Consider the following 20,955-nt stretch of genomic DNA (forward strand, 5'->3'; position numbering starts at 1 on the left):
GTCCATAATTAAATAGAAGACAGGGATATGAATTTAGTGGCCTTCACTTCTCATCTCTGTTTCTGTTTGAGCTGCTTCTGATTAATGCCCATGCATATTGCTTGAGATAACCATTTAGTGGTTAATTTAGCCAAATTTATTACCAGCTTTACAGTGCAGGGTGGGGCAGGGGTGGGGGCCCTGCTCAGGGCTCAGAGCTGTTGCGGTGGCACACTGCCACCTGCTGGGGAAGGCTGAGCACCGCACAAGTCGAAGGTCTGCAGAGGAACTGCGGAAGACCTTCAGCTAGAGATCTAAGGTGGAAACCGATCAACGTGCCAAGCGTTCAAAAGGGATAGTTTTATTCAACAGTCACATCAATTCTGAGAAATAAAGACGATTAGAAATGAAGATAATTGGACAAATTAGATATTTTCGAGTTCAAATGACAAAGTAACTGCATGAGCTGTTGGAAGTTCAAAATCATGTACCCATTCATGACTGTGATTATAAAGGAGACGTACAACTCTGCTGTGAGGAGACTATATATTGGGAGGCTATTCAGGAGGAGCCTGATCATCCACGGGAGCGTCGCCATGGCGCCCACCCATACTCAGACAGCAACGTTTTGAAAAAAGCTATTTTCTCTTTACGTTGTTTTTTTATGCCACCAACTTTTTTTTTATATATATGATAATAGTAACAATGAGATAAATACAAATCAGTGTTGTATTTTTCTAAAGCGTGAGGTCAGACTTTGTGGCTCTTTCTGGTCGTGGGCAGTGAGAAATGGGCCTGCATGGCTCTTTAAGTGTTGAAGGTCGCAGACCCCTGACCTAACCTCACATGCAGGGACTTGAGCTTCGATACTTATGAGTGGCGTCCCGCTGCCTAACGCTATTCTTTGCTGCAGACACCTGTGTTAGATCAAACAAAAAGGCTTTTAAAATCATTATTGTTTCAGTATTTGTGTTTGAATCCTTTTTATTTTCACTATTACCTTTTCAAAAGGGCTAAATCTGCTAAATCTGTTGTTTTTTTGGATGGTTTTTTTTGGTTCTGTGGTCAGCAGCCTCTTGACAGGAAATGATGTCACAAAACTCAGACTCCACAAACGGCCAAATCAACACTCCTGTTAGCTATTGCAACACCAAGTCCGGAAACTGAGAAGAGACTGACCAGTCAAATGTAACCACAGCTCATCCATCCATCCTTCCAATCCCTTTTGGAGCCGACCCAGATAGTGTTTGGCCAAGGCAGGGTCCACCCTGAACAGGTCTGTTGTAGAAACACACACAAACTCCTACTACAGAGGTGTTAGAAGTATTAAAAGTTCTGCTGCACTGTTGGCTAATTTAACTCTAGAGTGACTGACTAACTTGTGTAACAGTCTTCCTAGTTATTACTTAAAGGAACAGACTGGGATCGATAACTTTGTTTTTTTTTTAAACTGGCTTCAAACAGGAAGTTGAGAGGTTTTACCTGAATCGGAACCACAAGGTGACACTTCTGCTTCTGGGCTGTAGATCCAACTGGAGCCGATGCAGTTCATCAACTGACCTCTGATGCATAGAAAAGTCCATCCATCCATCCATCCATCCATCTTCCAAACTGGCTGAATCCCTTTTAGGGGTCATGAAGTTGCTGGAGTCAACCCAGCTACTGTTGAGTGAAGGTGGGGGTACATCCGTTGCAGGACCACACACTCATATTTACACCTAGGGACAATTTAGAGAAACCAAGTAACCTATGAAGCATGTTTTAGGACTGTAGGAAGGAGATTGAGATCCCAGAGAAAACCCATATATTCACAAGGAGAACATGCAAACTCCACACAGAAAGAACCCTGTCAGGATTTGAACCAGGCCCTTGTCTCTATGAGGCACGAGTGCTAACCACTACCCCAGCAAGCTCCATCCAAAGGGAAGTTAGAGAGAAGAGAAGGGAAGAATAAAGTTAGATGCAAAAGGCTTTTTTGTTTGCTTCCAAATAGAGGGAGGGCAGTAAACTGGAAGGGGTAAAACTGTCCCCAAACGTCCACAAGAAGGTTGTGGAGCAGAGAAGTCCTCCGTCTGCTGCACGTGTCGGCTCCTTTGGACATTCTGAGCATCAGCAGTGAAAACAGACGTCTGACTCAGGAAATGTTCAAATGTCCTCTTGGTTGATTGGAAAGATGAATACTGTGAGTCTTACCAAACCAGGATTTAAAATATGTGGCATTTTGGGGATAACTTTGGCTGCAATTGTCAATTTGTATCATATTTTCATGTTTTCTCATTCACTTTGAATATAAATGATGATTGTTTAACCCCCCCCCCCCCCCCCCCCCCCCCCTGCACGCGCACACACAGTCTGGCAGTGAGTAAGTGTCTGATTGATGACAGCAGCAGTGAAGCAGCACTCCTCCAGATGTCACATGACGCCTTCTGTCCTCCTTTCCATCCTCATCTGAACTTCCTGCTCCCCATCCAGGTCGTTCTGGTTTGTGCTGCTCTCCATCGCCGAGCCGCGTGGTCGTTCCCAGACTCATTTCCGGTTCTTTCAAATGTCTTTCAGTGCTGAACAAAGGTCAGTGTGTGACCAAGTATTACCGCTGGATCCAGAAAAACGGCGGTTACATCTGGATCCAGTCCAGTGCCACCATCGCCGTCAATACCAAGAACTCCAGCGAGAAGAACATCATCTGGGTCAACTATGTTCTCAGGTGGGAATGAAGCCAACATGGACACTAGCAGAGGATCATTATCCAGACTGTTGTTTGCCTGAAGCTCCAGTCGATCTCCTCATAAGTCAAAAGCTTTCTTTAGCTTTTGGTGTTTGTTCCTGAACAGCTAAAGTCCTTCATGAAATCATTTTTTCTTCTTTATAGCATCTTCAAAATTACCACTTTAGCGACGTTCACTCCGCTCTCTGCAACGTGCGTTCCACTTTCAAAGGAAAGTCTATGTAAATGCTCGCGTTTAGAACTCTTCACATTCTCTCAGAGCTACAGAAGTTTCTCACAACCGTATCTGGGCTCCACGTACAAAACACACGTCCACTGAAACCGCGTTGAACCCGGGGGCTCACATTTAGAAGTGACCCATGGATGACGTGCCCTTTAACCCAAAAAAGTGGCAAATTAATAATTGTGTTTTGTTCCCAGCTGGAATTCTATGACACCAAATCCTTCATTTGTGGGAATAGAGCTGGGAAATTAAAAGCTTGAAGCAAGATTCACCCATTTTGCACCACTTTGGCATGTCACATCAAGCCTCTTCCAGCTGTGGCAGACATACGCTGGTAAATGGTAGAAAAAGAAGAAGCCCCTCCTTGCTTGTCCAGTGTGAACACCATAGGCTAAACACACATTCAAGAACTGGCCCTTAGCTCATTCTTGAATGTGTGTTATATGCCGGGTGAAGTGGAAACATTCCTGAAACAAGAGCCTTACAGATGAAGAATCAGGAGATCAGAACGTCTGTTTCAGTCCACCAGCCTCTTCTGGAAATGAAGGCTGAACGTTCTGTTGGATAAAAACGTCCTCTTCTGCAGAGTTGAAGATCATTATAACGACACACTGTCGCTCATAACATAACCTTAATCTGCCTCCAAAACATTGTCTTTGCAGTAATCCAGAATACAAAGACACGCCGATTGACATCTCTCAGCTGCCGAACCTGCCAGAGAAGACGTCCGAGTCATCTGAGAGCTCAGAATCCGAGTCCGAGTCCAAAGAAAACTCAGGTACGTTCAGAAGGAGCAGAAATCCTTGATGTGTGTGACTAAGGCTTCTCCAAATATAAGAAAGAGCGTTCATGTTGTTGATCAAATCTGCCCACAAACACACCTGCAGGTCATTTTATCCAAAGCACCGTTCTGTTTGTTGGTTTGAAGCTCAAATGTGCAGCAGGAGGAGGTTAGAGCTTGTGGCGGGGGTGAAATCTTTGCTCAAAGGCGCAGTAGGACAGAAGAATTACCAAAACAGTCTGGTCCCTGCAGTCCTGACTGCTGCGGGACGTTAAAAAAAGTGAGGAAAAGCTCACAGTGAAATGCTGCTGCAGTCTCAGAGCTTCACTTCCACATGTAAGGATGAGGAAGAGGAGGAGGAGGACTCAGAAAGGGGCTGATTTCATCGTCTGCGCTGAAGGATTGGGGGGAAAAAGGCAACCCAGCAGGGACCCAGACGCTCAGGTCCATTTGTTCAGATGAAGATGAAGGATGAAGAGGAGGTTCACCTTGACATGCTTCAGTCGTTGGCCTTCTCAGAAGGTTTTATGCCTGTCATGATGTGTCACTAGCAGCTGCTTGTGTGGGCGTGGCTTGTCAGACAAGGTCTATCCATGTTTGAGTGACCACGCCCCTTTCTGACGGCGTGTTTGCCTCCATGTTCTGTTTCTGTTGTTTTGTTTTTACCTTCGTAAATGTTTCTGGGGTTTCTGGTGAAGTTCTCTTTCTTTGGGTTTTGTTTTCTTTATTTTCTTTAGTTTGATGGTCTCCCCCACCACCACCACCAGCTGACGGTGTGGTTGACATCATGTTTTGTGAAGTAAAGGTAGTGGAATGAAAAAATAGCAAACGTGAATAATACTCCACGAGGGGGTGTCTCCACTCACTGTTCTGTTTAAAAATCATATAAAGAGCTGGACCCCCCCCATAGTTTTCATTGGACATGTTTGGACATTTTTGGTTTAAAACAAACATAATAGGAGTTATGACACATAAATGTGAGACTCTTTTAAATAAAACCTTGAAACATTGTAGTTTAGTGAAGCTTTGTCGGGTTTTTAGACATTTTTCATGGTTTTGACCTTGTCTTTGCTTTTTTTGGGGGGGGGGACTTATACATCTTTATTTTGTCTCTAACAGTTTGATATTTATTATAAAAAAAAAAATGTGTTTTTTCTCAATTTTTGTTATTTTTTGCTGTGAAAAAATCCAATAATTCTTGCTCTGAATTGAGTTTTTTGGACAGTTTCAGGTTCATTGTGGATTTATAGTCCAATTTAGTGAAAGTTACGGGAGCAAATTGTAAAACAGAGAAAAAAAATGCTCCAAACGGCTCTGGAATACTAAGACTTACCTGTTTCAAATGCAGAGAAGTCGTTTTGTGAATCTTGGTGTCTGACAGACCTTGCAGGCTCATTGAAAAGCTGGAATTGTAAAATTGAGAGAATGTTTTTCGTCAGAGGCAGAGGAGCCGTTCCAGGCCGGACCTCCTCGTCTGTCCACCTCCCAAATCTGGACATTCAACACAATTATCACCCAAGACCAGGATTCTGGCCTGAAGCCGACGCTTCTTCACCTCCAGCATCGTCCTGGATGCTGTCTGCACTGCTTCGTCTGTGGATTGATGCCAGCTGCTGCTCAGGCGGCCTTGTCTCCGCCCCCAAACCGCCCAGGGCGCTCCGGCCCGCCGAGTGAAACGGCCACCCTCTGGCCTTCCTCATTGAGGATGCGGTCCATCCACACAGCGAGCAGGAAAAGGGCTGTGTCTGCTGTCTTTCAAGCCTACAGCAGAGCAGAGATAACGTAAATGTTTTTAAAATGAGAGATTTGGCTCTTTCATCCCCGAGCTGAGCTCATTTTAAAGTCATTTCTGCCACAAAGCTCAACAGAAGCAGACTTGTGAACAGCTGCTTCACTCAGGATGTAAATCTTTGTCCGTTTAAAATGTCATTTGCGTTCTGTTGTTAATAGAATATTGGCTTAACTAGTTTGAAAGTTTTTTTTTTTTAAATAAGCTACAACTTTTCTGAACATTCAAATCAAACTAACCTCATTTAAATAAATATTTTTGTATAATTGAAGCAGCTGAGTCACCGCATGAAACCATCCTTCCAGGAGGAAGACGTGATCTTTAGCAGAGAGAGAAAACGAAAGGCAGGAACGGAAAGGAACTTTGAACCAAGAGACGTTGACAGGAAAACTGGAGTTGGTGACATGATGGAAAGAAGAAAAGTGAAGCTGCTGGATTTTCAAGAGACCAAATGGAAATTGAACAAAGCTTATGGACTAGAAGCAGCTTCAAAAAATTTGATCACGATGTGGATGGAAAGAGGAACGGCGGAGGAGAGATCCTGAAGGAGGAAACTGATCCGAATGTTCTGGAGCTGAAGAGAGCGTCTGACGGGATGATGGGTCTGAAGCTGGAAGGTGTGACGGCGAATGTTGTCAGTGGTGACGATCCCCAGCTAGGATTTGAGCTAGAAAATGACAAACTCTGGAGGAGGATGGATGAGGGGGGGAGGACTTTAATGCCTTAGTCACATGCACCCATGCAGAGGTTACCCCGGACGGGTGCCTCAGGTTTTTGGGTTGTCCGGGCCCATGGAAGGTGGCATCTTAAGGGGATCCCAGCTGTATCTCGCAGTTCTCTTGAGGCCCTTTAGAGACATCATAAAAGCGGAACGCACCATTGTCAGGGATGCATGCACTTATGACGTGCAGTGAGGTGCGCGCACCGGCTCCTTACCGACCTCGCACACATGGGGTGACACATACGTGCCCGTAGGATGTCCACACACACTACACTCTGCTGTACTCATCCCTTGAACACCACTAACAGACCCCTTGCAAAGTGCGCAGGATTTGGGAGGATTAAAAAATGAAAAATCCAAATGACGTGCCTTCATCTCTTATACTTCACCCTTACGTGTTCACTACGACCTGTCGCTCGCAGCATGACCGTAGGAAAACATTTTGGCTCTACAGGGTCACCGAGTGATCTACGATCTTAACATTTTGTGTAGGCCACTTGTGTACCTTGCACAGGTTTTTCTATTTTTCAACCGCAGACCGTAAGGGCAAACTAAGGATTGAGTTCTTATTAGGGTCAACAGTCCAGAGCAACAAAGTGTGGGAAACAGGTGAGGAGACGTGTGCAGGAAGGTTTCAGGTGTGACATGTGACTAAAGAGGGTCATCACAAATGAAATAAAAGGTGTGGAAGACTGCGGTGAGAGCAGCCATGTAGGTGGTTTAGAGACTCTGACACAGAAACAGGAGGCAGAGATGAAGATGTTGGCGTTCACTTTGGGATCAGGAATGAATCCGTCAGAGGAACAGATCTAGTAGATGTTCTGGAGATAAATGCAGGGAAGCAGCTGGAGAGGGTTTGAGAGGAGGAAGAGTGATGATGTTGGTGAAAGGATGCTGAGGTTGGCGCTACCAGGAAAGAGAGGAAGGCCAAAGAGGAGGTTCCTGTATGTAGAGAAGGAGGAGACAAGGGTGGTTGGTGGGAGTGAGGAGGATGCAGAGAAAAAGGTTCTAGAAAAACTGACATAAACTGACATACACACTAAAAATTCCACCAACTTTAGGCTAAATTTATCAAAGTCATTTCACCCATCATTGAGAGTTGTGTGAGTCGTCCACAAGGAGTTACATTTGTGTCCACATACATGTTTCTAAACTTTGTTTTACTATTATTAATGTGAAATGATAGACAGTAAGTACCTTAGTTCATGGGTTTGAGCTTTAAAGAGAAAAGACTGAAAAGGATACTCAAAATAACAGCAAACTGAAGTTGTCGTGTTTCTGTTTTTATATACTTGTAGCTTTAAAAATGTTTTTTTAAAGTAAAATTGAAGTTTTTATACACACTAAGAGGCCTTTATAGATTCCCTTATTGTAAGTCTTTCCAATTTTGCCCAGTGTTGGTGAGGCAAAGTTAGTAGTTGGCCTTTCAGAGTCAGATATCTTTAGAAAAGCATCAGATGTGGGTTTAGATTTATCCTCATTCCAGGATCAGTTGTCCCTTTTTTTTCCTAAATGTGAGCTCTTCTCTTCACAGACAGCGAAAACACAAAACCTGAGGAGAAGTCGATCCAGCACCCTGAAGGAGACGCCGAGCCCGAGTTGGACGGCAAGCGGCAGCATCAGTCCTCCTCCCAGCAGGAGATGAAGCGGCACGAGGAGGACAGCTCCAGCAACCCCGAGAGCCAGGAGAGCGACGACAGCCTGGAAGCGTCTGACGGCGAGCAGGAGCACGACCAAGCAATAAGAGCGGGAGGCGGGACGGGGCCCGGGCTCGAACGGTTAGCCCGGCTGGGAAGCCTGGAAGGACTGAGTGCCATCAGTGGACTAGACAACTTAGGGGCGCTTCCTATTAAAGTGGAGCATTATGGAGAAGGAGAAGAAGCACAACTGCACAACTCTCTAACCTCCTCATCGGAGGAGGAGGAGGACGAAGACGAAGCAGAGGGTGGGGAGGGGCAAGACTGCAACAATGCTGGCATCCAGAACTGTCGAAAGAGGAGAAAAGTTCAAAAATGGGACGGATCCAGAAGCAGGAGGCTCCGACTGTCCACGGCGCCCCCCAGCCCCGTAACGGCGGGGGAGGCCCCGTCGCAGGTTAACTCCTCAGGGGCCGCGTCCATCACCCCTCCTCACCTTCTGACCTCCGGAGGCTCCCCCAAGAGTGCAGCAGCATCTGTCCTGAAGATCAAGACGGAGATGGTGGAGCCCATCAACTTCGACAACGACAGCAGCATCTGGAACTACCCCCCCAACCGAGAGATCTCCAGGAACGAGGCCCCGTACAGCATGACCTCCAAACCAACCCCGGGGGGTCACGAGAGCTTCCCCCCATCGCAGGGCGGCGATCTACAGGTGGTCATTCCGGAGTCTGTGCTGACCCCCCCTGGAGCCGAGGGAGCAGGGGGCAGGAAGCCTCCCTTCAACGGAAACTCCGCTCCTTCCTCCTCCTCCAGCGCAACAAGTTTGGCTCCTCCCTCAAACACGTCCTCCGCTGACCCCCTGTCCCCACCCCTGTCTGCATCCCCTAGGGACAAACTACAAGCCACTCCCACCACCTCGTCCTCCTCTTCCTCCTCGTCCAGCTCTTCGTCCTCCCTGGTGTATTCTGGGGACCTTGAAGCGCTGCAGCGTTTGCAGGCCGGTAACATGGTCCTTCCACTGGTTCACCGGGTCTCAGGGACTCTGGACTCCACCAGCACCGCAGCCTCACGTGTCTACACCACCGGCACCATCAGGTACGCCCCTGCGGACGTCACGCTGGCCATGGCACAGAGCAACCTGCTCCCCAACGCCACCATGAACTTTGTGGACGGCCCAGGATTTGGCCTGGATCCCAAGACGCCGATGGAGATGCTGTACCACCACGTCCACAGGCTCAACATGTCTGCCGCCGCCGCCGCCACCGGCCCGTTTGTGGGCTCCCCGCCGCCCACGGGTAACGGCTCCCTGGGGGGCCAGGTGCCGACGACAGCCAACGTTTTCACCACAGCAGAGGGCCTTTTCTCCACGCTGCCATTCCCGGTCTACAGCAACGGGATCCACACAACACAAACAGCCCTGGAGAGGAAGGAGGATTAACCCAAAACGCCCCAGACCGCACTACTGTGTTTCCAGAATCAACAGCTGTGTCAAAGACCTGTCGTTTGTGAAGTTCCGGAAAAATGTCCGACACGGTGCAGCACTGTGGAGAGCAGGGACCACACAGGTCCACAGAGGTACTCTAGCACTTTGAATTTGAGCGCGTTTGATAGACGGGAGGAACTTGACGCCTTTTCTAACTATTTTCTTGGTCATCCTTCACTCTTCCAGTCTTCTACTTTCACTTCTGCAGATGAACCTTTTTCTCTCAGAGAGACGAAGAAAAACAGACTTTATTCTTTCATAGAGTTCATAATGGAGCCTAAACGGGATCATTTTTACTGTCTCTGTTCCATCTCTATGAAACTGCAGATTGTATGTATTTAATAGAGAGGAGGTGGAGGGAGGGGGGTGAGAGAAAAATATAAGCTACTCCTCCTCAGGAGTCTTGATGCAATCGAGGCTTGGAGAGAAAGTTTTTACGTCCAGAAGGAGCTTTTATTTCCACAAAGGTCTCAGAGGCAAGCATTTAAAAATAGGGTTTGGAGAATGTATTCTTAGTTAGCAGATTAGAAAAAGAGATTTTGTTTCTTCCTCTTTTCTAAATAATGTCAGATTTTACTTGGGCCGTCGTAGCTCTGAGCTGGGCCACCTGTGAACTCTTGAATGTTCAGTTCCCTCCTCCTCCTCACCTGAGGGCTTTGAGCCAGGGCATCAGCTCCTCTCCATCTGTGTCGTCCTTCTAGCCGGGTTTCTGAACCTTTAATCTCTGAGCCAACCTTTCTGTCCGACCTGTGGTGCTAGTGACTGTCCAGTGACCCACATTCAGCTGGCTGAAGCGGGCGCTGCGCACTGACCGCCCATACAGAACGGTCGTTGTTCTTAGCGGGAAGAGAAGCTATCTTACCTTTCCTCTTTTGTTTGTTTGGTCTGTAAGAACATTAGAGCCTCTGATTTTGGAGATGACCTTAAAGTCTCTTCACATTTCACTCTAAAAGTCTGATTTGATCCACAAGAAACGGTGAAAATACAAAAGTTTTTCTTACTACTTTTTCCTCTTCCTGTTTGTTGGTTTTTCTTCCAACTCACCCATTGGCGCTCCGATTCTTCCAAAATCGGAGGCACTGCTAACTTGAATGTTGAAAACCTCGACCGGCTCCTGTTTTTTTGGTTTTTGCGGCACGACCGTGTTCTTCCCGGTTTTTCTTCTCCTCTTCTTCCTCTTCAACCAGACTAACCTCTGCAAAACTCTTTTTTCGACGATCCGCTCTCTTCCATCTCATCGCCAGACCCTGTGATAAAACCAACACATATCAACGAAGAGATTGTAATAAAGACACGCATTTTCAATCAACCTTTCAAACAATCAATCAATGACTTCAAGGAAAGACTATTTCTTAACTTTGCTTTCTGGGGGGAACAAAAGTCCCTGTTTTCTGTGGTTGTCCTTCTGTTTTGTCTTTTTACTTTTCCCGCCTCTGTTTCTAACCAAAAAGAGAAAAAAGAAGAAATGCTAATCTCACACGTTTGGTGTTTTAAAAACACTGTGATTCTCACTCAATTGTAATTTTTTTCTTTGATATTTTGGTAAAAAGATGAATAATTAATGGTATTAAGCTATCGCAGCCACTCGTTTCTAAGCTGACAGCCCTACCTTTCCCATCATGCCTTTCTTCTTGTGTGATTAAGTCGTAAAAAGTGTTACCAATGTGTTAAGTGTCAAAAAGTCTTTCATGGCGACTTCTCCGTGTGTGTTTACTATATGCAGTATATACTGAGCTACTGTAGCCGTTTTTGTCCCTTGTCTTCTCTGTGCTCTATCTCTCGTGTGGGGGGCGGAGAGGGAAGGGGTGGGGCTTTGAGGATGACCGGCATCCCCAGAAAAACCGCCGCCCTTTGACCCCGTGTCTGGCCTCCCGTCCCCTCTCTCTCTGCCGTCTTAGTGAAACCAGTGGAGGTCGTGGAGTTTCGTGTTTGGTGGCCTTTCTGCAAGAACAGAACAAAAAAGCAGCAAAGTCCGCCTCTTCTTTGGCTCTGCTTCCTCTTTTGTCATTGTAAACCGCTTCTTTTGGTTCGGTCACTGTTGCTTTTTGCTGTCGTGTGGTCTTACTGACAACTCTTATCTCGCCGTCTTCTTTCTCAGAGATGAAAAAAAAAATGATGAACTACTAGCTCAAAGGTTTACGGAGCCATGTTTTCTGCCTCTGAGGAATTCTGGGACTCGAAAGCGTCCAGTGAAGTTTTAAAGGAATCTACGGAGAAATGAATTATTGTACATGTAGTCTGTGAATCCCAGAGTTCCTTGGGGTTTCTCCTGTGCATTGGGTGTATTTCAGTGGTTTCCACCAAAACTTGTTGACTTTCAGTGCAAATTTCTCTGAAACAAAAAAAACAACAACACAAAAACAAGAAAAGGTGTTAAAAAAAATGTGTTCAAGGAAGAAGAAAAAAAACGTGGTCTTTCTGGAAACCTAATTTAGAAGGATTTTAAGGATTTCTAAAGAAACTTAAAGGAGAAAAAGTATTTCTCAATATAAATCTATTTTTATAGGTGTTTTGGAGAACTAAACTGCATGTTTTGTCCGATGTGTTTCATCCCTCTTTTGTTTTTTGGTCACTTTTTATTTATGCAGTAACCTTGTTTGTTTGTTTGTTTTGTTACAGTCTGTATCCGAGGGGAACAAACGGGGGGGGGGGGGGCTTTTGGAGTAATAATAATGTTTTTTGTGTGACAGCAGCCCCCCCACATCAGGAAGTGTCTGTACCTGTGCTTTATGTCAAGAATCGATGTGTTGTTTTGAGATTTTTAACAAAAAGAGCTTAAAAAAAAAAAAAGAAGGGTGGGGTGGGGGGGGTTCCTGAATCACAGCTTGAATGTTAATTCCCGCCATTCTGGAGCGTTTCACATTTTTGCGTTTTCTACCTGCTCTATGGCGAAGTCAGGGCACAAACTCAGAGCAGGGGCGGTGAGGGGGGGGTTCATGAAAAAAAACCAGGAAATACACCCACATGTAAGTCAAGCCAAACAGCCTCTTCCAGCTGTTCCAGTGGTTCTTTTTTCTTTCTTTCTATGTTTTGTGTCAGAAATGACCATCTTGCTGGTGGTTTTGGAATCACAGCTGCTGTGAACTGCATACTGTTGAAGACCTGCAAATATGGAAAATCACTTCATTTAACTGTGAAGAAACTGTGTCTGTGTTTTTAACAACTTCTTGTACAATTAAACAGATTCTTTTATGAGGAACTTGGTGCCGAGTAGCTGAAATACAGCAGAGAGGGAATCTCTTGTTGTCAATGTTAACAGTGTTATATAATTCTAAATCCAAACAAATTAAAACATAAAAAAAGAAATAAACCCCAATGGTACATTTCTATTTTTTTTGAAGGGGGGGGGTTGATTTCCGCCAGGGAACAAATATGAAAAAACACCTAAAACCAACTTATGTGTAACTTTGAGTGCCTGATTTTGTTTGTTTTTCTAAGAGCCACCTTTCTGTTACCATAACTAACACTGCAGGTCCTAAAGTGTGCACTCGTCATTTTCTTCCTGGGTTCTCATCCATTCAGAGGAGCATTTCACACATTGGTTTTCTGTAACCCAGTTTTACCATCCTCTAGGGGCCATATTCATAATAAAAAGATCTCTCAAATGTGTTACAGCATCATTCCTTTTGTTTGACACCTCCAACCATCCCTTCCACTCTCCACACACTGCTGCTGATGCTGCTGCGAGTCTGCGCACGCCGCCACCGGCTGCCCGCTGCCCCCAGCCTCACCGGAACTCAGACCCTTCCTTTACGGAGCTCCTTGAAGCTTACTGGTGCAAATACCTATCATCAGACTCTTTTGGCTCCAAAATGACCTCCATTTAGAATCTACATGAACGCAAAAACAGAAGCGCTTTTTTTTTTAGCTGGAAATGATTCAGGTCGTCAAGAGGTTATGCTGCAAAAAAATAGAATAAATCTTCTCAACTCCCCCAAAAACAGCCCTTGGAGAACAACGTCCCAGGAGAACAATCTGTAGCATCGGCCAGCCCAAACAACCCCCCCATTGCAGACACCCCCATGGAAACATTTTGAAAGAATGCAAATGCTAATAAACAAGAGCTAATAAGCACAAAGCAAACATTAAAAACGTAAGGATTCACCAAATTACACTTAAAAAGGCTAAAAACAAAACATCTTTGACTTCAGGATTTATTATTATTGATCTGAAAAACATCGATTTCTGGTTTTGGTTTACTTCAAACAATTGCAGAAATAAATAAAAGAATAAAAATGGATGTGAAATCCATATGAATTCATGAACAAACAAAATGATGCTATTTTCTTGACAATATTATTCCTCCTCCCCACAAATATCCGTACAGTTAATGACACCCTGAATTAAATATGATAGTTGTCAAATAGAATTTAATTAATAGTTTTAAAGAAAGTGGGAAGATAATTTTTTTTACTTCTATTTACTGTTCAGAAAGTATCTTCTTAGCGTTTTCTCCAGTTCATTCACACAATCATTTCTGTCATCGTTGACTGCGACGACTCCAATGAAAGCGGAGCTCAATTTAAACGTCTAAAAGCTGATGTCTACACACCTTTATCCCTTGTTCTATCTTAGATGACCCCCACCCTTACATTGACGTGTTCTCCCTACCATGACAAAGGTGGATAAAGGTGGAAAGATTTCATGTAATCCATGGACACCAGTGAAGATCACAAATCATTGAAGAAAAAAGGTTCAGACCACTGTCTAGTGGGTCTAGATGACCCAACTCCCAATGTTAAAGTGCCTAGGATAGCACAAGGGTTAAACATGTCCTAAACATCAAGAACACCATTTCTGGGTTAGTCTGGCGGTTTATTCATCTATGGCCTAAGCTGATCCCACACACAGAAGACATCATTGTCCCAGAGCCAAAGATCATCTATACCTTTCTGTACAACAAATAAAGCTTTCCTCGCACCCAGTAAAGGCGGCAGTGGGCTGTTCCTCCATTCTGCTGCTAATTGATCAATTGTCAGCATGTGGTATTTCTTCAAAACCTTCCATCAGAGCATTTTTCTGTTGCTTTGAAACTGCTGATTTATAACTGTTCCCCTCCACCCAAAAAGGAGAATGAGAAGTAATGGAAGCTGAAGTTATAGATATTTTTAATGACCTTAAATTCAGAAAAAAGGCTTTCTTACTACAAACAACATTTCCATCACACTTGAATCCATCAGTGTGTGTAAACAAGCAGACTGTGAGTCCACGTCCCCGTCTGACCACGAAGGGAAGCTTTCATGAACGGCTTCTGGGTGGAGGCGGAGTCTGCACTTCAGGAGCTCCAAGTTCAAGTCTCATTCATCCGTGCCTTCAGTGAACGGCACCGTGTGCCGGCGCCGGCCTTCTGCAGAACGCTGAGGCCTGAAAGCATCGTCTCTGCGCAAACCTCTCAGGACCCCTCCCACCCCCGTCAGAACGGGGCAGTCTTCAGGTGGGTCACTGTCCAGGATCACGACACAGCAGAAATCCCGTCCTGAGTCGGGGAAACACCAGCCCACGTCTGCGTGGGAAGATCAAGAGCCAGGAGTTGACGCTGTTCCCCATCTCAAACACCAGGTGGCAGTGTCTTCTCACAGTCAGGGGGGGCTGCAGTCCGGCTGTGTGTGTTCGCTGAAACACAGAAGAAACCCGGACTTTAAAAAATATCTACAGCGAATTCTACTGAAATGTGCCGACTCAGCCAGGGATCCAGGTTTGTCTCATTTGCAGCTAAATGCTGAACCCAGAGAAGACTAGGGGTCCACAACTGGAGCCCCCACTGTGGCTCTTTGGGCTTGAAGAAATATATCGATGATTTAAATCAACTTCTTTTAGTTCATTTTATTAATTTTAGTTGTTCAAGTGTCAGATAAATGAGCAAAAATCATTTTAAAAGGTTTAATCTACTGGTATTAGAAAAAGCTTAAAGCACATATTCTGATCTAGTCTAGTTTCTGTTTAGCTGCAAGTTACATTTGCATTAATATGCATAGATTTTTAATTAAAATTAGATTCTACAACACTGTTGTTTCTATTCAATAGTAAAAAGAGAAAAAGGACGATGGTGCACCAGAGTTATGATGGAAATGATCAAGTTTGACTTTTTTATTTTAATTTCAGCAAAACTCCTGCAGCAGGAAGATCGTATTGACACGGGATGCATTTTATTTTGAAAGGAACTTATATGTTGTTATATAAATATAAAGAAACATTTTATTAATGAATGGTTAAGTGGCCACAAAAACTTAAAAAAAGTGTATTTTTGTATAAAGTGCAGAGGGTCTTTCTGGGTTTTGTTGGGCTTTAGTCAGTACCTCAAGGCTTTTGTAACCCTTGTGCTATCATAGGCACTTTAACATTGGGAGTTGGGTCATCTAGATCCACTAGAACAGAGGTGGGCACTGAGGGCCGCATTCCTGCATGTTTGCCAGCATACCCTGCTCTGGCATGTTCTAATTGGCTGGACACACCTGAACCAGGTAATCAGCCATGAGTAGGGCAAGACTATCTGGAAATCATGCAGACACACCGGCCCTCGAGGCCTGGAATTGCCCACCCCTGCACTAGACAGTGCTCTGAACCTTTTTTCTTCAATGATTTGTGATCTTCACTGGTGTCCATGGATTACATGAAATCTTTCCACCTTTATCCACCTTTGTCATGGTAGGAATAACGCGTCAATGTAAGGGTGGGGTCATCTAAGATAGCACAAGGGTTAAGGCTGAAGGCTGCAGACCCTGATGTGACTGCAGGGCATTGTGGGTCAGATTGTGTTTCTGCTGTGTAAGCCTTCGTCACACAGACTCACCCGTCACTTTCTGGAAGCGCCTCTTGGCCTCGGCTCGCTCCTCGGAGTCAAAGTACCAAACTGTGATGGCGTACCTGAAAGCAGAACCAAAGGTGAGCCTTCGTCTTTGTACGCACAAACAAATGGAAGCCGATCAAAAACGTCGATCCCGGGCTGTAAATCTGCAGGATTTTACAGTCTTCTATGCAACGTAAGACCAATTTCACCAAACACGACACCTAAATGGCACATTGCTACATCCCGTAAATTCTCGACAGTTAATGCGATCACCATGAATCAGCTGAGCGACATGGATGCTTTTCCTCAGCGTCAGACGTCTAGAATGCCAGTTTAGCTCGTGCTGGTTTGCGGCGCCTTCCGTCCGTGAAACCCGGGTTCGACTCCGGGCTGCTCCCTGTTCCCTTCTCTACCTCTGCCGGTTCCAAGCCCGGTTTGAGAAGGTTGTGTCAGGAAGGGCATCCGGCGTAAAACATTGCCAAATCTACCATGCGACTCGTTCGCTGTGGCGACCCCTGATGGGAGAAGCCGAAAGTGGAAGAAGACGTCTAGAATGCAGAGAGACAACCACAAAACGGCGCCAAGCCGCTTTTCTCCGCCTAGAATCAGCGGATTTATGTTGATTCCACAAGCACTTCACTACTGAGAGGGTAAATTCCCACCAGACGTGTCAAGAACGCATGTGCAGCATGTGGGATTTTAAACACCAGAAGAGACTGGATGGGTCAAAGCGGTGCGAATCGCTGAGGTGATTCTTTCAAAATAAAGCTGTGAGAGACAAAGTTTTATTCTGAAAGTAATTTCCGAATAAAGCTGTGAGAGACAAAGTTTTATTCTGAAAGTACTTTCAGAATAAAGCTGTGAGAGACAAGGTTTTATTCTGAAAGTACTTTTAGAATAAAGCTGTGAGAGACAAAGCTTTATTGTGAAAAAATAACGCCGGAACCGCAATCATTAATTCTCCTCCAGGATCTATTTTTAAACGGTTGGCTCTTCCATGAATTAAAGGGAGACACCATTCAAACGTCACCAACTAATCCAAGTCCCTGATTGGTTAAAGCTCGATAATGTCAGAGCCTGCAAATGATCTTTAAAGCGTGTGTGTGTTCACTAGAGTTCTGAATGTGGAGGCGTGAAACGCTGGTTTACGTAGACTTTGTAATGAAAGTGGTGGCTTGAACGCGCCCTGCTCAGGACGTGTTGCACATCAGCACTTCAGAATCCGCTGGAATGGTGCTTGAGGGTTCAGCGGCAGCAGCATGAAACTGGAGACTGGGGGGGTTTCTGTGGGGAATCGCACCGACGCGCCGGACATTCACCTGGTGGAGAAGGAGGGCTGCACCTCGTGCGGGTTCCTGCGGTCGGACCAGAACACCAGCAGCCGGTCGAACAGCGGCTTGATGTCGGCCACGTATGCCTTCCCGTCGGGAAAGATTCGGAGAACGCCGCCGTGCTCCTGTAGGGACAGAGCCCCGCCCCCCAGCATGAAGTCTTCTCGTCTTCCTCGCCGTCTGCGAAAGAGGCAGAGCTCAGCTCACCTTCACGTTCCAGTTCTTGTTCAGGTAGTAGATGCAGGTGAGGCGGCGTCCGTCGCCGTTCGGGTTGTCCACATGTTTGACGTAACCGGCTCCGTTTCCGGGGTAACACGCCACCATGGCCTAAGGACCGGAAACACACGAGAGGAGGACGGGTCAGAGCAGAGACCGGGTTCAAGCAGACGGCAGAACACCTCACGATGTGACGGAAGCTCAGAATTCAAACCCCACGGACAGCTGCCGTCCCAGTGGAACCTCCAGAACCACAACTGTTCCCAGCTTTGGATCAGTACTTCAACTCAGCCGCTGTGGATTCCAGCAGTCCTGCTGCTCTACAGCGCCCCCATGTGGAGCCACAAGAACTGGTTCACAGCAAAACCTCTGAATCCGGCCGGGTTTGTCTCATTTCTAATCCTTTTTATGACTTTTGACAACATTTGTTTTGATCAAACAAACTTGTTGTTGTTGTTTGTGTCGTCATGAAAAGGAGTTGATGTGAATCCACAACAGACATCCCATCATAAGCTCCTCTTCCTCACTGTCAGAGTGAGGAATGACATGTGGGGGTCAACTGGGGAAGGGGGAGGGGGGGCTGACCTGCCGCCAAATCCACATCCTGGCAGGAAGCAGGAAGCTCCACGTTTGCTCAGGCATGTGCGCACGTGCTCGTGCACGCACAAACAAAAACATAAGTGTGTCAGGGTGGGGGTTGGAGGGGCTGCAGACGGATAAATCACCTGGAGGTGTTTTTATTCCCCTTCCTGCTCCTGGGGTGGGACCCAGAACTGCTGCATTGTGGGAGAGCGTGGCTGGCTGCTGCTGGGGGGGGGGGTTTCCCATCTGCTGACGGTTTTACGACAGAGCTACGTGCGGAGCGTGAGGCACAGGCCGCCGGGCCGACTCCCTCCCCCCTTGCCCCAAACGAAGGAACGCCGGGGACGGACCCCCGCCAGAGGAGCGCCTCTGCTGTGGAAACGGCTGAACCGAGGGGTTGGTGGTCTGTACGCCGCAGACGCGGACAAGGTCAGGAGGATGAGCTGTGAGACCACAACAGCTGCTGGGATTCGAACCCCCATCAATGCAGAAAATTTGGAGAGCCTTCAGTCTGAGCTCTGCATCTTCCTCTTCATCATCACTAAATCTAAACCAGGATAAACGACAGAACACCTGAACATTCACAACAGATCACAGAGTGACTGCCAGAGTGCCCTTGAGCCCAACACACACCTGACCCCCCCTCTGCCAAGGGCTCCCTGGTTGTTTGATAAAAAACTGAGTTAAGGTTTCAGTTTAACCTTTGATTCACTGCCTGTTTAGGTTTGTGTGGAGCTGAAAAGCAGCAGTGAATGACCCTTAATCTGGCCTCTTCATCGTTAATCTGGATTATTTTTGTTCTTCTCCCGAGGCTTGATGAGCCACAGCGGCGTCTGTGAGGTTCTGAGGTTTTGAAGGAGGTGCAGAGATATTCTGATTCAGAAATGACTTAACATACATGATAATCCAGACTGTAAATTAGAGAAAAAATACACTGAACATCTGTTTTAGACTCTGAACGGCACATGGAAACTTCAAAAAAATAAAGACTGTTGTTACAAATAAACATTTTTCATGTAGCATCTGCTGGTATTGATCTGAACTTTAGGTAGCCACATCAGAGGACGGAGGACACAGGCGGCGCCAGCAAGTCGCCCGCTGTCAGTCATGTTACAGTACCCTATGGGCTCAAAGTCCCGCCCCCACGTACAGTTCAGATCGACTCCGAAAACAAAAACTCTGAATTGAAACTGTAAACTGAGGACTGAATATAGAATTTTTTTAATTCACATTTCAAATCGACAACATTTCCTTAAGTTTTATGTGTACTTTTGAGTTTAAGACTGTTTTTTATTTATTCTTCAAAGTGACTGACTTTAGGCTGATTTGGCCCCGAACATCTATTCCTGTATGATAGTTTATAGCTTTAGAGGCTGGATGTCTCTGTTTCTTTCATTTATTATTATCTTAAAGACCCACACCCATGAAAATGGTCTTATAGACGTGTTCTTGTGGCGACAATGTGGCATTTCTTAATTTCCAATGCATCCACCTGCAGACAAATAGATCCGTGATCGTCTTTATTTTCCTGGTCTTGAGCTGGAATCTGGATCCTAACTGGATCCTGCTCTAATGTAGAGCATGCAGACAGACAGCTCTCAGCAATGGGAAGAGCGGCGGGGTTGCCAACTGTGCTGCCCACAACTCAGAGACTAATTTCTAATGAACTACTGCCGCTCTGCAGAAACTATGTCCTAGAAATGACACAGGTTTTTAGATGTAGGCTAAAAACAGCATCATCATAATTAAGAGACCAAAGGTGTCAGGAGTGGGACTTTAAAGTCATTTTTATATTTAAAACATGATGTTTATTAGTTGTTAAAGCAATAATTCATTCTTTAGTTAATGGCAGCTCATCTCTGGGATTAAAGTGACTACAGCTCCAGTCCCGGCTCCGTTCCCGGTCTCTCACCTGGGACCGTTCCCGGATCACCTTGTTGTTCCCCAGCCGGCCGGCGCACACGGAGATCAGCCGGTCGATGAGGTTGAGCAGGAAGCCGATCGCCTCGCAGCCGCGCTCGGACCCGCTCACCCAGGCGATCTTGTCGCCGCGGATGGTCCGCCGCTGGACCCCGGGGGCGGAGCCGGCGAGCCGGCCGTCGTGCAGCGCCCCAGAGCCGTGCATTCCCTTCACCTCGTCCAGCACGGCGGCCCCGGCCACCTCCCCGAGGAGCCCGTCCACGTAGTAGAAGCCGTGGGTGAGCAGGGCCGGAACCACTCGGTCCAAAGCCAGCCGCTCCAGGTCGGTGTGGGACAGCTGCTCGGTGATGGGCATGGCGGTGGGGGCTTCAGGCTTTACAACCGTTAGGACTGAACCGGAGGGGCGGGAGGTCCGGTAAATGTTGGAAACCCAAAACAAGAGCGAGACTGGACTTTCCGCGGAGTTTCTGCTTCGGTCTGAACTCCGAGGGAAGCCCCGCTCCTCTTATTCCAGACGCGCGTCGATGCGGCGCTCACACCACTTCCGCCACGACTTTTCACAATAAGACGACAAACCGCTCAAGCTCAGAATCTGTTCAACACAAACAACACTCAACCTCAAACCAGCAAAATATCACATTTATGTTAAAAAAAATCTGATATCTAACTTTTAAGATTAGGGCTAGAAAGGAAGACAGTGTCGTGACTTATTATTCTGATCCTTGGATCTCTAAAGACCTGAGTCTGTGTCAGCTTTTTAAATGAAAGAAAACGCTTT

General features: G+C 46.2%; 2 protein-coding genes across 4 annotated transcripts in view; one reads left to right on the plus strand and one right to left on the minus strand.

Annotated features, from left to right (window-relative positions):
* npas3 (neuronal PAS domain protein 3) overlaps positions 1 to 12,950 on the plus strand; it is a 231,996-nt gene extending 219,046 nt beyond the window's left edge. For all 3 annotated transcript variants that reach the window (XM_023951301.1, XM_023951302.1, XM_023951303.1), the window contains 3 exons: positions 2,536 to 2,683; positions 3,590 to 3,705; positions 7,753 to 12,950. In XM_023951301.1, coding sequence (XP_023807069.1) covers positions 2,536 to 2,683; positions 3,590 to 3,705; positions 7,753 to 9,296 — 1,808 coding nt within the window. In that variant the 3' untranslated portion in view covers positions 9,297 to 12,950. The remainder of the gene's footprint in view (positions 1 to 2,535; positions 2,684 to 3,589; positions 3,706 to 7,752) is intronic.
* A 1,477-nt stretch (positions 12,951 to 14,427) lies between these two features.
* On the minus strand, positions 14,428 to 20,720 carry egln3 (egl-9 family hypoxia inducible factor 3). The gene is made up of 5 exons (XM_023951862.1): positions 20,170 to 20,720; positions 17,667 to 17,786; positions 17,448 to 17,584; positions 16,132 to 16,205; positions 14,428 to 14,954 (listed from the first exon to the last, which is right to left on the minus strand). The coding sequence occupies exons 1-5, from the start codon at positions 20,530 to 20,532 to the stop codon at positions 14,890 to 14,892; spliced, it is 759 nt and encodes a 252-aa protein (XP_023807630.1). The 5' UTR covers positions 20,533 to 20,720; the 3' UTR covers positions 14,428 to 14,889.
* Positions 20,721 to 20,955: the final 235 nt, after the last annotated feature.

Source organism: Oryzias latipes, chromosome 22, assembly GCF_002234675.1.
Source record: "Oryzias latipes chromosome 22, ASM223467v1".
In the NCBI taxonomy this organism is placed as follows: domain Eukaryota; kingdom Metazoa; phylum Chordata; class Actinopteri; order Beloniformes; family Adrianichthyidae; genus Oryzias; species Oryzias latipes.

Excerpts from the sequence above, each read along its gene's own strand:
- egln3 (XM_023951862.1), bottom strand. The coding sequence starts at position 20,532 with ATGCCCATCACCGAGCAGCTGTCCCACACCGACCTGGAGCGGCTGGCT. Across the intron at positions 17,585-17,666 it reads ACAAGAACTGGAACGTGAAG|GAGCACGGCGGCGTTCTCCG; the intron begins GTGAGCTGAGCT and ends CTGTCCCTACAG. Across the intron at positions 14,955-16,131 it reads GCGCTTCCAGAAAGTGACGG|CGAACACACACAGCCGGACT; the intron begins GTGAGTCTGTGT and ends TCTGTGTTTCAG.